The following is a 16755-nucleotide window of genomic DNA, read 5'->3' on the forward strand; positions in this document are numbered from 1 at the left end:
GAATTGAAGAGCTAATGATTTTGTGGAGAAAAATGGATCAATGCTTACAAATAAGTGATCATGGTATATTTGGCAAAATTGCAAGCACACATGAAGAGAGTGGTGGCAGCCAAGTGTAACACAATATCAGGTTAAAAGATATGCCGCGCAAGAAAAAAAGGACCACAAATATGGTAGAATCAAGCATGCATTAGAGAAAAAGAAAAGGACAACCAAAGCTCAAAGAAATTCTAGAAATGGCAAGACGTGGTAAGTAAGTTATTCCTTATAAATTTTTATATGTATTTCAGTTTACGCTTTCTAATAAAGTTGCCATTTTTTTTAGGCCTGAATACAGAAAGAAATAAGGATGATTATGCTATGGCAGATGATGGACTACATGTAGTAGTTGTACCTACATAGGTTTCTTTTAAAAAAAAACATTTCTACTTATAATCAATGACATTCAATATATTCTCCTACTTACCTTGAATTACATAAATCTTGTATTTACTCATATATTAGGTAGCTCAGCATGGGCATCCACCAGATTCTAGCATCGAAGGTATAAGTGGTGTTTCAAACATGACAACATATTTTGTTCCCTACCATACTTCTCAGGTATAATGTAAAGCAGGAATTCTCTTAAACGGATTATCCATTTACGGACATGTTATATAGTGTCTTGACTCAGCTATTTAGTGTCTTGAATAGCTTATTTAGTGTATTGCCCACGACTATATAATAAGCGTAAATGAAAAAGTTATTCAAGACACTAAATAAGTTGTCTAAGACACCGTGTCCGTTAACAGATAATTCGTTTAAGAGAAGGCCTGTAATACAGAGTAAAAATTGTTAATTAAATCATTTTGCATTAGATTTCATGTTGGGGTAGTTGGTTACATGATTTTATAAATGTATAGGATTCCATTGCTCATACCACACAAGTTACCACTCAAGCAACACTACAAGCAGAAATTGATACTTTTCAATTTGACCATGTATGACTTTCTTATTTTCTTTGAATACAATTTGATGTTAACTAAAAGCTCATAGATAGAGAATGATACATATGTTGCATGCATGCTATTTGCATAATTTGTGTTGTTGTACTGTAGGGATTTTTTGGACTCTTAACTCAACCATCCGTTGGCACCCAAACATTACAAGAGAGCCACCATGAAGATACAGTAGACTTTGTCTAACAAGTCTTTTCCCAAACAAATTTTGTGATGCACCTGACAATATGGGACAGAGATACTTTTCAAAAGCAACATCGTTATTTCTTTTTGAACAAAAGTTTATCGTGGATTATCAAACTCAGCCATTTGTTATTTTGTTATGGATTGTGGTACAATTTTTTGATTAATTTGTAGTAACTAACTATTCTTGATATACAAGCTGTCTTTATGAGCATTTATTGCTTATGAATTTTTTTTGATTAATCATAAATTATCGATTTTTTTCTCTTTTTTTGTGTAAAAACTTAAAATCTATTGTTTAATTGGAAGAATCTAAATTCCGCGAGAATATTTTTTTTTGGGCGCGAATTTATTAGGTGAGGCCTAAAATTATCTAGGTGAAATATTGAACTTTTAAGGAGAGAAAATAGGGGAGAGTTAACTAGACCCAAAAAACAATCATAGTTAACAAAGATTGTAGTATGAGTATGTGGTCGACTCTGATCTTGTGCTGAATATTGTAAACATGAGGTCCCAACTCCCAAGCAATCCTATTGTTCCGTTGTTTCTTTCAAAGCTTGAAAGGCAGTAAACTTTTCTTTTGGCGTATTTTTTGTAGGAATTTTAATCGTTTAGCTCGAATATCGAAAGCTTTCGAAATTTTCGGAAAAAAATCATTTACATTTTCAAGCCAAAAAAATGTTCAGATCCTTTTGATCTATGCACCAAGGGCAGAAGAGATTGGAACACCAGAAGTCCACAACGTTATGAATTATGACACCCCAAGAATGCAACTAATTTACCATCAACGCATAAACCTTTTGAAATCATCATAAGAACACCTGATCCAAAAATAATAAAAATATTGCCCAATGCCCATTTGTATCAAAAGTATGAAAACTGATTTTGAGTTGCTCCGGTTGCAAACCAAATATGCCGCGGCAGTTTATGACAAAATTCAACTAAAGGAGGGTATTTCTCAACTCTCAAGAACTATCTAACAGATAGGAGTTTGAAATGTGTACATATTTTATATATTTCATAACACAACGTTTCTTTTGACGCACCTAATAGATGCATTAGAGATTTACAGCAGCTGAGATTGTAAATGCTGACCAAAAGAGAGTAATTACCAAATTATTTCGCACCAGAGAATTGGTGAGCCATGTTTCGTATACTAAGCTAAGCTTTCGTGTCATCTGGTTTCAATGGATTTTTTCTGTAAGTGCTTGCCATTTTGTTCCCAGACGCTTCATCCTGCAAGAGACCACCAATAATGTTTACACACTAAATCCCACATTAAGGACGGATAATTTTCTTACATTCCATACTTATCATAACTGGTAATATAAGCAAGAAATGGGGCTCAGCCCCTTGGTTTTAATCCAGATGAGTGTAAATCCCTTCCTATCGGCCCATATCACATAACCCCCCTATTTATCTGCCCATATCACATAAACCCCCTGCTTTCCAATAACAGCGAAATTCCAGTCCGATTTCTATTTCCTATTTTATTTTATTACCCGTTTTACCCTTTTTCCATATTCATCGTAATTTCGACCAAGAAGAACACCGATTCATCTGGATAACAAAGGGAAAAAGATATAAGATCAAGTACCATGCAAATGGATACGAGAAAGATCCGATTGAAATTGACTTCACTCCTCCTTTCAGGTGCGTTTCAAGTGCGTGTCTTTGTTTGAGATAATCTTTTATAAATAATATATTCTAAACTTATGATTCAATGACCTGTATAAATTGTTTTTAATTGTCAAGCTCATCTTGGTCTCACCGATCACATTGTTTCCAAGGTCTCATTTCTTTAACATTTTTTTTTTACTCATTTATGTTGTGTTTATTGATGAATGGGATGATGAGCTTCTTTCAATTTGACAAATTTATGATGAATGGGTGATTTCAAGAAATCTCATTTGTTTCAGTTTAGATGATTTCGATGTGATTGATGATTGCATTTAACTTGATTCGAGGTCTGAGTTTTAAATTAACAAAATCTTAACAATCTTCACTAGCGAAGAGTCAACAACAAAAAAATAGATTACCCAAGTTCAGAAAGCCTACCGTAACAAAAAGAAGAAAGCCCAACCACTTATCGTTGGTGTTCAAGTGTTTAAATTGAACTCAAACCACACTAAAAAGGTATCGAAAACAACCCTTATGACTACTTATCACTCTGTATCGATTCCCAATGTCTCGTTTACGAACTACCGAACCTAAGCTATAATAGTGGTGGACTGGTGGTTACCATGGGTATTGTCGTTATTATAGAGTTCCCCAAGTTATGAAAGATGTTTTTACTGATTCGAATGTGATATTTGTGGGAATGGGTATTGGTGTTGTGTCCAAGAAGATTGAGAAGGGCCAAGAGCTGAAGATCGGTCGAGCTGTTGAGGTTAAAGATTTGGCTGAGAGAGTTAATGGGAGAGGGATAGATTATGTATGTGAAGAAGAGTGTGGATGAGCTGAGTAGGATGTTATTGGGGAAGGAGAATGGTATTCTGATGAGAAATGAGGCTGTGTTTAAGAATGAGCTTGAGAAATGGCAAGATGAGAATAACTTTGGGATTACTAGTGAGGAAGCTATGAATTTGACTATTGATCATGAGGTTGGAATGGAGTCCGAGTATCTGAATTTCATTATCAAGGGTGTTGCTGAAGGTCCTCGTTCAAGGTGCATGGTATTGTCTTGGTTATGTTAGTTAGTATGGTAGGTTATGTTTAGGTTTCGTTTTAACTTTTCAGTATTTGCTTATGATGAACTGCTTTTCTGCTCTATTGAAAAATGCTTGTTTCATTTCAATGGCGTCTGTTATCATTACTTTATTGTTTTGATCTGGAATGATGATGAATCGATATGATGGTTGGAAATGGTAGCAGGTGGTGTAATTTCATTGGTTTGATGACGTGTAAAGTAGGATTCTCTGTAACCTGCAAATAAAACAGCACACACACAATCCGCACCTCTTTTCTTGCTGCCCAAGGTGCCAAGGAAACTGCATGATTATGTTGTAGACCAGAGAACTGCTCAAGCTCCTCTTTCTCGTCGTCCGGTGGGCCTTGGTGGCTTTGCTCCATTGATTGCTCATTTTGATGTTATATAGACACATTTTGTAAAACTATATTTACTGATCACCGAAATTTTATAGATGTTTTTGACATTTGAGTTCTAACCAGGTGACGTGGGTTATGGAAATATGAATTTACATATGCAAATATGAAGTTACATATGTGAATACAAATTTACATATGCAAATATGAAATTTCATAGACGTTTTTTCTGACATCTGACAGGTGACACAGGTTATGTAAATATGAATTTTCATATGTAAATATAAATTTACATAGGATGACGTCAGCCCGGTTTGTCCTTAAGTCGAAATTATAAATAAAGATTGATGACGTCAGCCCGGTTTTTACAAGGGTATTTTGGTCTGTTTTGGCTTTAATGTTATGTTTTAAATAATAGGGAGGTTTTATGCATGTGTTCGGTTAGAGGGGGTTTTTATGCTGGTTATGTATCAACCAGGGAGATTAAACCCAAAATCTGGTAATATAAGTAAATTTTTGCTTGACCACTAAAGTAAAAAACTATTCGGGATGTAAAAGTTAATCACTTCACCAGTAATTGAAACTTATTGCAGAATCTCTCAAGCTTTAGACACCAAAGCCTCAAAGCTTTAACACCAAGTCCATCAGACGTTGATGTAGCAAGTATTATCACAGGTGCACCAAAATGAGGACTTTATGCGTGTCAAGCAAGTTTAATTTATCACTTCACCAATAACTAAAAGATGCATTCATGCCTGCCGGCTTAAGAAATATGGACATTCCAAAAATGAAGTCGTGGTAGTACCAAACAGATGCTTATTGTTAATTCCTCAGTTTGGTCGTTTAATTATACTTCATTGACCACCTCTTATTTAAGTTAGAAGCTGTATTAACAGTATATAAATATTCTCCATCCAAATTGATCATATATTCATGTTATGGATTTTTCGTTATATTAGTAATTAGAACTCTGTACTATACTGTCGTATCCTCACCACATATGTGCCTAGTTTTTGAAGATACACACGACGAGCATGCCACCTCCTCCAGTGCGCAAACCGGTGCCCCGACAAGGTAACTGCGGAACTACCTCAAGGACGTGCACATAGTGGTGTACATACAACATGTCTATGCCAGCTGTGTATCCCATCCTCACATCGCACCTCACATGACGCCCACAAATGTGGAATCTCCAGGAGAGTAAGGTTTCCTCTTCTAGTCCTTGTCCTTACAGGTACTCCAAAGTTTAAGATAACAACTTGGTAATTTCAATTACTTACCTCGAACCTCGTGCTGGTCTTCTGGGATCTTCCTTCATTCGGAGTGAAGCAAACTCAGTCGACAACTGATCACGTTCTATATTATGAATATTATCCAGCTTAACAGCATCTGGAATGATGTCCCAGCTCATTGGAACTTCCAGCTTCCTGTAAGTACAGAATATATCAGTAGTCAGCTTTGAGTATTTCGCCAGTAAAGGAAAATAAGGAGTACGAATCAGAGCATACCCTTCGATACATTTGAATCTGCAACAGTTCCATTTTTCCACCGTATACCTTCCAAAGATTATGTCAAGACACTTGGCCAATTTTGGGATCTCTGATGATGGTAAAATATCCCAAAACATTAAGACTTGGATGATTGTTGACCCCTGCATCATAACATCTACAGTCCATAGAAGGTTGAGCAGACCATGGACCTTGTATTGTTCCAGCAGCTGAGAGGAAGCCCTGTCCATCACAGTGAGTGTTCTTTTCCTCTGTTGTGGATGGCGCCAACCACTTGAGAGCTTCATCAGCAAACAAGCCACTTCCTTCCTAGTCTCTACATTCTTTATTCTTCCCAAAGACTTCCAAAATTCATCGGAGAACATGACCTATCAAAAACCACAAGAACTGTGAGTATGAAAACTAAACTAGTTTTAAGAAAATGAAAACATGCAGCATTTTAAATCTCAGAAGAATAGGCCCAGCATGAAGCAAAATTAAATTGCAACGTAACTATGATGCAGGAAATAGACTTTATTCTCCACATACACAAATGGGATAAGACTTTAGAGTTGAACTTCTGATAAAGTGATCAGGTTACTTTGCACTTGGAAAGTTTGGGGGCTTGAATAGCCCAACGATCAGATTTATTAGGATATTAGTCTACATACACATGCAAAAATAGATCTATGAATATACTTGCAAGTTCACGCACCTACAGGAGTTTTTATTTTATTTTTTCCCTTTTTGGGTGATATTTTGAAATGTTCATGAGCACAGCAATATGGAGATTCATAATTTTCATGCTCAGGCAACATAAAGTTGATTTTAGATCCATTGGTTATTCAAGTACTACATTTACATCACTTTATCATAATCACTTTCAATATAGAGGAAGACAATAACCCACAAACCAAGATGAAAGATATCAAGCACCTCCAAGGACTTATATGAAAATATGTAATAAAAGTATCATTACGAAACAACAGGCTGAGGAGTTGCGTACGCAATGAATCTTATATAAGCACACACGTCATTAAGAAGATGGAAAGATAACAGAAATGTACAAGACAGAAGCTGACATACCTTCCACCTTGCAGTTCTGAAAAGTATGTTATTCTTATTTAGCAAATCATCAAGCTCCTCAATATCGACCATGGAATCTAATAGCATTTTAGATAATGTTTCATCTTCATCAACATTAAAGTAACACCCTCGATCCTTTGCATCCAGTACTAATTTCTTCCAAACTGAGCCACTATTCAATAAAGTCGGTGCATTACCTAAAATCCAGAGGCAGTACCTGCCAATTAGGCAAACACAATCCTCAGACCTCAAAAAGATATTTGGGCTTATGCCAATGAAATTCAGAAGACTTCAATGAACTATTTTAACTACCTTGCCCTTGTGAGCGCCACATTTGTCCTTTGACAGTTGGAAAGAAAACCCACTGAACCATTTCTATTAGATCTCACAGTAGAGATAATGATGACATCTTCCTCACCACCTTGAAACCCATCAACAGAGCGAACACGCACAGAGAAGTTACTTTGTCCTCCAAATCGGTTTCCAATTTTCTCTTGGAGTGCAAAGACTTGGGCTTTATATGGAGATATAACACCAACACTAATTGTCTGACCAGAATCAACTGATGCTGCAACATATTGTTCGTTCAACAATATAACTAAAGGGAAAAATACTTCTCTCTCGATAACTAGGCATGTCTGATTCATTAACGAATTAACAAATTAAGGTCGAAAAAACAATTAGTTAAAGAAATATGCATGGGAGTGCATGTAGACTGAGTCAGTTTTCACTGATCAATCAAACCTTCAGGATAGGTTTGAGATTATGGTTTGTGTTCAGATCTCAATTCTGGTCCAATTTACCAAAATAAACTAAGCTACAAATCCAATCAAATTAGTCTAACAAACAATCAGCAAATACCTTGGTAGAGCCTTCTCACTATTGCAGAGACTACAGCAACCTCTGCCATATTCCTCCGGCTATGCCCATCATCAAATTCATCCATCCCATGTGAAACATTAATAAAAGAATAAGAACCATACATATTTCCTTGAAGCAACCTTTTTTTGTATTTTTCATCTCTGACATTAGGAGCATCGGAAATCTGATTTCCATAGAACTCAGAGTTTGGAAACAAGCTTATGGATGGGTGCATTCTATACTGAATACTAAGAAGATGTTTCCTCTGTCCCAATAACACCAGCCTCTCAAACAAACTTCTTCCAAGTCCGGCTTCCTCAGCTATCTAATAAATTTACAAGTTGTGAAAGTTAAAATTGCTATGTATTTATAAAAGCGAAGAGAGAAGCAGCAAAGAAAAATAATAACAAGCAAAGAAAAAAAATTCCTCTTTTACCTTGCTCTTAACCATTGCGGGCAATTGACGTTCATCGCCTACGAGAATAGCATGTGTTGCACAAGATACTTGTAGAGGAATGGCAGATTCACATTCCTTCAGCTGTGCAGCTTCATCAATAACCAAGGTCTCAAATGATCGTATGTCATCTAAAATTGCGGAGCGTGAAGCTGTGCAGAAAACAAGACAAGTATTTTGCAAACAAAATCTTGTGATCAAACTTTTATCACAATAGTCTGGTAAAGAAAGCTCCCCACGAATAGATTTGAGAAGCTGAAGGCATTCTTTTGTGTCATTTGTTAACAAGGTTACTGAAGATCGGCTAGAGGTGTAGGTTGGATCTTCAGAGCTAATAAAGATCTTCTCCAGCTCTTGATTGCAAAACTTGTTACTACATAACGACGCCTTCAACGATTTAAGTAACATAAGGATTCTGGTCATTTTCTTAACGACTCTTATCGGCATGACAGAAGTAGGTAGGTGGGCGCACAAATTACATATAGAATACTTGAGGTCACGGGCAATACATCGAAACTGTTTTCTTATGAACTCTGAAAAAGTTAGGATTGTTTCAGTTGTTTCATCCACTTTTCCTTCACTTAATATGCTTTTGCTAGATTCAACTTCTATTTCTCCCTGCTTTCTCTCACCCTTTTGTCTGACATGTTTTTTCCTTTCTTTATGATCATCCCGTCCTTTATTATTCTCCTTTGTTTTATCCACTTCTCCTTCACTTCCCGTGCTTTTGATAAATTGCTCTTCTATTTTCCCCTGCTTTCCCGTTTCCTTTTGTCTGACACGTTTCTTCTTCTCTTTCTGATCATCCTGTTCTTCTTTTTTCCTTTTTGTTTCTTCCAAGTATAGATCGTATTCCTTACTAGGATCTTCAAATAATGATATCATGGAATCCACTCGATGCCTCCAACCAGTTACTGGGGCAAAACACTCTGCAAGTCTATCGACACGATAGTCAAGAAAAATAACTAAAAGATAGTCATTATCGTCTATCTTCATGCGTTCTTTATGTCCAAATAACACTACATCACCCAATCCATATAGGTCTCGTCGAAAAGAATCCCTGACCAATTTCAGGAGACGTGAAGCCACTTCTACCACTGCAATGTTAGTGGGCGCACATGTAAGAGTTCTGCATTTCATCCTCAGAAGTGCCCAAAGCAATGTAGCAACTGTCTTTGTTTTTCCAGTCCCAGGAGGTCCCCAGATAAGTCTAATTGAATTTCTGTGCTTGCATTGCCTTGTTTCAATAGAGCTTAGAACTGCATCCATCTGTGACTCATTCAGATTCATTGATCGAAATTTTACGTTCAGATCTTGTCTCAAGACATGAATCTCTTGAAAAGAACACACATCACACCACTCCCCAACCTGTCAAACACATAACATTTCTTATCTTATTTCTTTGTCAAAAAGAAACTACCCACAGAAAAAGAGAAACTGCAATGCTAGCGGTATGTATGCACAAAGACCAATTAAATACCATTATAAACTAAAATAATTGAACTACAAACAGATTACATGTCAAATAGTTCAATTTCAAGCATCAATGCAATCACCTCATTAATTTCAAAATTTTAGTTGACAAAGAAATATTGTTTTTCCAAACGAATTAATAAATTCTAATGTCCATATATGAATTCAAACAATGACAATAATCTAAACATGCTTACTTTAGAATCAGCATTCAACACTTCCTTAATCATGTTATGCTCATTCTCCCCTTGCAATGCTCTCCAGATACGATTATTAGTTGTGATGTTTATCAGAAAGGTGGCAAATAAAGTCTCACCATTCTCCTTGCGTTCTTTGAACGAAATAGGCTTTGAAGTGAGAATTTGGAGCATATTAGGACTATCATCATCTACTCCCCTCACAACTAAACCAGAAACATAGAATCTTGGAGGTCTATTCAAATCATCGACGCACATTGGTCTTACATCTGATAAAGCAATCACATCCCCCTTTTGGGGCTCATAGACATCTCTCTTGTCCTTTTCATCTCTCCGTGTTTCAATTTTTATGTCGTATAACAAGTCCTTATCATGCTTACCAATCTTAACATATAAGATTTCGCATATAGGTGCCTGAAACAAAAGCATCATGCTTGAAAACATATCAGCATGTGTTTCCTCAATAATCGGGTATATAAATGATTTGAAGTAATGACTGACTGACGAGAATGTCTCTGGAATCTTCTCCACCTGCAAAATAGAATAAACAGAATTCAAAGGACAATTTTTTCCCCTAGATAACAATAATCCCATAAATCATTTACACTTAATAACAACTCTACATAAAAGTTTTATAATGCAATCATGCAGTGCCAGTGATGTAAAAGAAAGAGTGAAAGACAGAGAAGGAGACCTTGTCTTTGTATAGTTGTTGGTTGAAAATATCATCGAGAGTCCAAGAGAAGACCACGTCAGACAAGTCAGTTTTATGAACGTTCCCCTTCTTCTTCATCTTCTTCTTACTACTAACACCTCCTCCATTCTGCATTAACATTCCCAACTTCTTCACTACGTCTTCTTCTCCTTGCTTTACAACCCACTTCAACATTTTTTTTATCTCTAGTGCAAGAAAACTATGAGAGAGGGAAACCTCGGAATCTCCAAATCAAGACAACAGTTTTTAATGTTTTGTAAAGTTTCTGTTTCACCGAAAGAGAACCAGAAGATGTTTTTTCGGTCAAAGTAAAGTTACGGCCGTACAGTAGAGCACGTTTATTGTGTTATATGCACCACAGTTGTGTGGAGACTGCAGTGTACGATCTCCGTTATTATACGTGAAGAGTGCCAAAGACGCCATGCACGATACTATCGACACGTGGCTTCGGAAAAAGAAAAGGTCGTGCTGCTGCTCAGGTTCGAACTGAGGACATTCAGCGTGTAAAGCTGACGTGATGACCACTACACTACAGCAGCTGTTGGTGCATGACTACGACAATGGAATGTGTTGTAGAGTTTAAGTAGTCATTTATGGAGAAAACAAGTCCTTACAAAATTAATTTAGCAAATTACTTTTCTGTCCGTGAGGAGGTGAAAAAGATAGGCGATAGAAAAAGACAAAATGGAGAGTTTGGAAGTAATAATATCTGGCACTCCCAGCTAACAATTTCAATGTAATTTTTCTCAAATACACCATAGTACCATACCCTCTAGTGGGCAGTGGAATAACCATTGGGTCACTAAATGCCAACCTGCTAACACTAACCACTGTGGCATTTACTTTTTGATGACGGCTACACATTGTAAATTTCGTCGTCTTATCCAAAGAGACCTCCTAACGTCGGATTTACTACTTTTGACTCATCAGCTCTCTTTCAAAAAGATAAAGAAAAATAATTGTACGAGAAAGAAGTAGAGCCTGGAATTATTGCGTTTACGTTTTACCACTTTTGACTCATCATCAAGGAAGCATAAAAAAAAAGCCCTTAAAAGCAAAAGCAAATAAATTTTGAGCATGTTTTCAGTGCGCAGAATGTATGGGTACCCTAGGATCCAGTACCTTGTGGAGCAATACACTCTCAACTCTTCTCACTTTCTCTCTCTTGCACACCATAGATTTACCCATAAATTTTTATGGCACATGAAAGATTCAGAGGTTGGGCTTCAAGGCTGGCTTTGGGTCTACTATCAAAGCCCAATACGCCCAAACAACAGAAACAAGTGACCTTTGAGGCTTCGACTCTGGAAACCTTAAAACCAGCTATCTACACTACGCTGACAGAGACAAAGACTCAAAACACACCTGGGGTGTACAGTTTGACTTTTCGAGAGATGGGATGGGCGATCGCTCTACACGGTGGTGCGGGTGACATCCCAATCACTCTTCCTCGAGAGCGCAGAGAGCCACGTGAAGCCGCTCTTCGCCACTGTCTCGAGATTGGTGTTTCCGCTCTCAAAGCTAAACGATCACCCTTAGATGTCGTCGAACTAGTGGTAACCTCACTCACTCATCCTCTTTTTATAAATTAATATGTTAACCAAATTATTCAACACATCTTTAGTTGGTAATAATTAATTTCTAATGAATGTAATAATTGGTAGTAGAATGGTTCCTTCTAACAGGTACGCGAGCTAGAAAACAACCCACATTTTAATGCAGGCCGAGGGTCAGTTTTGACGAATAAAGGCACTGTTGAAATGGAAGCATGTATAATGGATGGCAATACAAAGAAGTGTGGAGCTGTTTCTGGTTTGTCTACTGTTGTTAATACCATATCTCTTGCACGACTTGTAATGGAGAAAACTCCTCATATTTATCTTGGATTTGATGGCGCAGAAGCATTTGCAAGAGAACAAGTGAGTTGTTCTATCGTTTCCTTATATTGTCTTTCTTCTTACTTCATATTTATATCGTTGCTCTTGTATTATGTGCAGGGGGTTGAAACAATAGATGAAAATCATTTCATTACTCCAGAAAATGTTGAAAGACTAAACCAAGCAAAAGAAGCGAACCGAGTACAGGTATGCTTTAAGTCTGTTTTAGTTCCAGCCTTCCAGGTCTACCCAATGACAATTTGGGAACATGACCTCTTTTAATTCTGGTTCAAGCTGAAGCTTTGGTCGTCCCTGCCTGTGCATTCTTTGATATACATGTTTTGGACCACTCACTTCTCTTCCTTAACCTTTGGTCCAAAACGACCGAGACATTATTCGTCCTACAAGGTCTTAATAACCATTCTAACTTCAATTCACTGATTCGGAACATTAACATACTCATAATGTTTTGCAGATTGATTTCACTCAACCCATACAGAAAGACCCTCCTGAAAAAGCACCGTTTGAAAATGGGGATAGCCAAATTGGTACGGTGGGATGTGTTGCTGTTGATAGTGAAGGAAACTTGGCAACTGCAACTTCTACGGGTGGTTTGGTGAACAAGATGGTTGGGAGGATTGGAGACACTCCAGTTATAGGAGCTGGAACATATGCCAACAGTCTCTGTGCAGTCTCCGCAACAGGCAGAGGTGAAGCCATTATTCGAGCTACTGTTGCTCGGGATGTAGCTGCACTTATGGAGTACAAAGGACTCTCCCTTCAGGAAGCTGCAGCTTATGTTGTGGAGGAGTGTGTTCCAAAAGGCAATGTTGGTTTAGTTGCTGTCTCTGCGGCAGGAGAAGTCACCATGCCTTTCAACACTACGGGCATGTTCAGGGCTTGTGCTACGGAGGATGGATACTCAGAAATCGGAATATGGCCTTCTTCTATGCATACCTAAAAGCGTAAACAGCTATGACTCCCCTGAGTATATTCCAATTGTTAAATTCTACTTGGTCATCCTAGAAGCAGAGGCAACCGTTTGATAAATGATAGGTAAAATCAGGTGCTGTTGCAAAAAAATATATTTGATACTATTTATGACCTGCACGGCTACATCATGTAGTCTGATTTAATTCAAATAATCACAACCATGTTTGACTATTACTACACTAAAAGTTCCCCTTTTTAGCAATTCATCAGAGAACTCTTTTTCTCCTCCGAACTCCTGAGATGCCAACATGAAAACAACCAAGCATCGCTCTAGTTTAAAAACTTGACTATTAGATGATTTATTTTTTACCTTTCTTCACAAGGGCCTCTGGTGGATGTTTCTGGGAGCCTCAGTTTAAAAGTTCGGTCGGTCCCAATGCCAGGGTCACGGTTATACCTTAGGTTATGTCTTATAAAAGATCTTAATTCTTTCGGTCTTAGCCCTATTCTGTACTCGTGCAATCATTCCTCTAAACTCTGCACTCACAACAGTCAAAACCCTGCACTTAAACCATTGAAGGAATAAACCAACCATGAAGAAAGGAGGGTTATATGCTTCTTCCTATAGAGAGTGAAAGCTTTCTTTAGCAGTGTAGAGATGGCCTTTAATGGTCGTGAACACATAAAGTTGCTGCATGTGCGGTCTCCTCAATCCAGACAAAGTCAGGAAGCCAAAAATTTACAAGTAATCGTCTTAATAATACGGAGAATATACATACTAGTAATGCTTGCTTATATGATGAAGAGAAAATTATCAAATAAAACATTCACATTCATCTCTTAACACAACAACCATATAGACCGCAAATTTTCCATAACATAGTCGCCAAAAATTCAATTTTTTTCACTAATTTGGATACACTCATCATGCCAACAATTCATGAAACAATTTGAACTTAACAAAGTATTAGAGCTTTAACTAAAAACACAACATGCGTTTGCCACAAAACTCTGCAAAGAAGATGCACACACCAAAATTCTTTTCGAAAGGGCTTTATGATACCTAGTTGATCAAACTGGGGATGACAGAATTGTAGTGTTCCCCAAGCCCAAACGCATGCTTATGATACGATAACATGATACTTGGATTAATAGAACTGCTCCTGCCGACGGATTTGTATTCCTTCCCCATTTCAACATCAGGAAAAGATCCTGAAAGTACAACAATATGTTTTCTAAGGCAATGGGTTAAAGCACCCAGTTCAAGTTGTCCTCCCCATGCTGCCGTTGACTCCACTTCTTTACAGTAGTCTTCAAATATCTCTGCAGGAGAATTATCTGAATCCACTTCTATATTGTTCTCTGATAAGAAGAATGGGAGAAAATCAGCTGCATGTTGCCTCATATACAAAGCTACCATCTCACGAAGCTCCTGGAAACTATAAGGGGATGAACCACCGGAGAACAGGGCCAGTTGATTCTCTACTGCACGGTAGAGGCAATGTCCATCTGGCTTTATCTCGTTTACTATCAATCCAAGAGGCACAAGCTTCCTTTCCAGCTTCTCATTCTCAATCATTCGGTCACTAACCATGTTGCTCTGTTCTTCCTGTATTCTTTGTTCTCTTGCTGCTTCCTGCTGAGCTCTTTTCTCACGCCTCTTCACACTCTTGCTCGACTTTGAGGGGTCACCTTGACTATTAACCGAAACACCAGCAATTGCCTTAACCAAAATATCAAGGTCCTTTTTCTCCTTACCACCAGTATTGCTATAGCCCAATGAAACAAGCTCATTTTCTTGTTTCTCTTTGAGCTTAGAAGACAATTTAGAGATCTCATCCTCCACCTGCTTCTTCTTTGCCTTCTGTTCAGCTTTGCTTCCTTTTGCAGCTGCTTTCTTCAGAGCCACTTCTTTGTTCTGAAGCTGGGTAATTTCTTTCCTGTAAACAATACTAGTGTCAAACTCAAGCATCTAAGAAATGTGAAAAAGTGAAGTGATATGGATATACAGAACTCGATTAAGCTCAGGAAACTTGATGAAGTCGAGGCCTAAACCTAACCAAAATTTCCAATCTCTTAAAATTATAACAATAGCATCCCAGTTAGTTGTTCGCCGATTGATCTCTGACCCAAGAGCTTGGGCCCAACCTCCCAAGTCCTAAGTCCTAACTACTTTTTTCTTTTCTTAAATCGTATCCCACTTCAATGCACTCACTCTATCACAATTCACAAAAGCTCCCTTACAAAGTTATTTTCAAGGATTGTGTCAAAAAAACAATTACAAAAATTGCACACTGAAATATAAAAATGAAAGTGATAACTAAGTAAACTACCTGTGCCTAGAAAGAACTTCCTCAAGAGTTTCTTTTATAGCTTCAGATTCCTTTTCTGAAGTTTCTTTAAGCACGTTCTCTTCAGCTTCTTTAGAACCGTCCATTTGGGAATTCAACGAGGAAACCTATGAGATGAATAATACTAATAAAAATCAGAGGAAAAAATATTATACAAACAATTGGGTCGATTAATAGATGATAAAGCATAAATGTGAAACTCGTTAGCCCTTCGAATTAATAAATATCGAATAGAAACTTAACCAAATTCCACAGGTTGTTTTAATAAAAAAAAAAACAACAAAAGGAGAGACTTACACGAAAGAGCTTTTAGATGCAGCACCGAAGTAAACCCTTTCCCAACAGTTTCTGGTGGTTGTAAAGCGCCTCTCTTTCAAGTCACAGGCAGTCGTAACATACAAATGATACAATTATATGCAATGCACGTGTTGTTTTGGTTGGGCTTTTGTTTATGGGCTCTTATCCAAGGATCATAGGCCGTTTTCATCATTTGCTTACCAGTACAAACTACAAAGTAGTAGGCTGCAAAGATTCATGCAACAATTACAGAGTCAAAGTGGCTACTTCAGGCTTCAGCTACTACTCCCACTTTAGAGCCAGTGGATTGATCCATAATGGTACGAGAACGAATTTGTGGACAGATTTGTCCACAAACATCATTTTTTTTATTGGTCAGTTTAACTTTTGGGCAGTTAAATAGTTTTTCGAGACAGTTAAATAGTATTTACCGGCAACTACTCCACCAATCAGCAGTTGATGTCTTGTGAACATCAAACAGTTGTCTGTCCACAAATTTATTCTCTAATGGTCTGATCCTCATACTAAAAAAGTCCTTGTATTAGGAATGAATGAACATTTTCGGCAAAAAAGAAAAACATTTGAAAGTGAATTGGCAATTGATCGATGGCGGATCCTCCTTCAACTGATATATATATACTTTATAGAGGCATTTTCATATTTCCGCTCTCTATTTGGGTGGCATTTTGGTCTTTTCACCATCGAAAATTAGACTTTCTCTACGTTTCTCGATTATTCTTCTCTTTCTGCACTGGTCTCCTTCTTCGTCTCCCGATTTCACTCTCTATTCTACACTCA

At 37.4% G+C, this 16755-nt stretch overlaps 3 protein-coding genes and 1 non-coding gene across 7 annotated transcripts; 1 reads left to right on the top strand and 3 right to left on the bottom strand.

The window, feature by feature from the left end:
- Positions 1–2117: 2117 nt before the first annotated feature.
- Positions 2118–10956, bottom strand: LOC147521818 (uncharacterized). 4 transcript variants are annotated; one of them, XR_015210878.1, is made up of 9 exons: positions 10479–10948; positions 9785–10315; positions 8097–9482; positions 7661–7985; positions 7112–7367; positions 6800–7016; positions 5735–6102; positions 5222–5653; positions 2118–2417 (listed from the first exon to the last, which is right to left on the bottom strand). XR_015210878.1 is itself a non-coding variant. In XM_086588722.1 (9 exons), the coding sequence occupies exons 1-9, from the start codon at positions 10671–10673 to the stop codon at positions 2366–2368; spliced, it is 3471 nt and encodes a 1156-aa protein (XP_086444848.1). In that variant the 5' UTR covers positions 10674–10952; the 3' UTR covers positions 2118–2365. The 4 variants fall into 4 exon arrangements, 2 of the variants coding, with proteins under 2 accessions (XP_086444848.1, XP_086444843.1); XM_086588722.1 differs by having other exon boundaries at positions 5507–5653; positions 7112–7361; positions 10479–10952; XM_086588717.1 differs by having other exon boundaries at positions 5507–5653; positions 10479–10945.
- A 9-nt stretch (positions 10957–10965) lies between these two features.
- Positions 10966–11038, bottom strand: TRNAV-UAC (transfer RNA valine (anticodon UAC)). The gene has a single exon. It is a non-coding gene; the product is annotated as a tRNA-Val (tRNA).
- A 545-nt stretch (positions 11039–11583) lies between these two features.
- On the top strand, positions 11584–13543 carry ASPGA1 (N-terminal nucleophile aminohydrolases (Ntn hydrolases) superfamily protein). Its single transcript, XM_086588730.1, has 4 exons — positions 11584–12055; positions 12185–12418; positions 12497–12583; positions 12852–13543. Exons 1-4 carry the CDS (start codon positions 11696–11698, stop codon positions 13335–13337), a joined length of 1167 nt encoding a protein of 388 aa, XP_086444856.1. The 5' UTR covers positions 11584–11695; the 3' UTR covers positions 13338–13543.
- Positions 13544–14166: 623 nt separating this feature from the next.
- Positions 14167–16081, bottom strand: LOC147521821 (Cysteine proteinases superfamily protein). The gene is made up of 3 exons (XM_086588738.1): positions 15958–16081; positions 15643–15767; positions 14167–15249 (listed from the first exon to the last, which is right to left on the bottom strand). Exons 2-3 carry the CDS (start codon positions 15744–15746, stop codon positions 14373–14375), a joined length of 981 nt encoding a protein of 326 aa, XP_086444864.1. The 5' UTR covers positions 15747–15767; positions 15958–16081; the 3' UTR covers positions 14167–14372.
- Between the last annotated feature and the right edge of the window lie 674 nt (positions 16082–16755).

This window comes from Coptis chinensis, chromosome 1 (genome assembly GCF_015680905.1).
Source record: "Coptis chinensis isolate HL-2020 chromosome 1, ASM1568090v1, whole genome shotgun sequence".
Lineage (NCBI taxonomy): Eukaryota > Viridiplantae > Streptophyta > Magnoliopsida > Ranunculales > Ranunculaceae > Coptis > Coptis chinensis.

Coding starts and splice junctions, on each gene's coding strand:
- LOC147521818 (XM_086588717.1), bottom strand. CDS start 10,673: ATGTTGAAGTGGGTTGTAAAGCAAGGAGAAGAAGACGTAGTGAAGAAG. Junction 7,017..7,111: donor GTGGCGCTCACAAGGGCAAG/GTAGTTAAAATA, acceptor CCTAATTGGCAG/GTACTGCCTCTGGATTTTAG. Junction 6,103..6,799: donor TCAGAACTGCAAGGTGGAAG/GTATGTCAGCTT, acceptor GGTTTTTGATAG/GTCATGTTCTCCGATGAATT.
- ASPGA1 (XM_086588730.1), top strand. CDS start 11,696: ATGGCACATGAAAGATTCAGAGGTTGGGCTTCAAGGCTGGCTTTGGGT. Junction 12,056..12,184: donor TAGATGTCGTCGAACTAGTG/GTAACCTCACTC, acceptor TCCTTCTAACAG/GTACGCGAGCTAGAAAACAA. Junction 12,584..12,851: donor AAGAAGCGAACCGAGTACAG/GTATGCTTTAAG, acceptor AATGTTTTGCAG/ATTGATTTCACTCAACCCAT.
- LOC147521821 (XM_086588738.1), bottom strand. CDS start 15,746: ATGGACGGTTCTAAAGAAGCTGAAGAGAACGTGCTTAAAGAAACTTCA. Junction 15,250..15,642: donor GAAGTTCTTTCTAGGCACAG/GTAGTTTACTTA, acceptor TATTGTTTACAG/GAAAGAAATTACCCAGCTTC.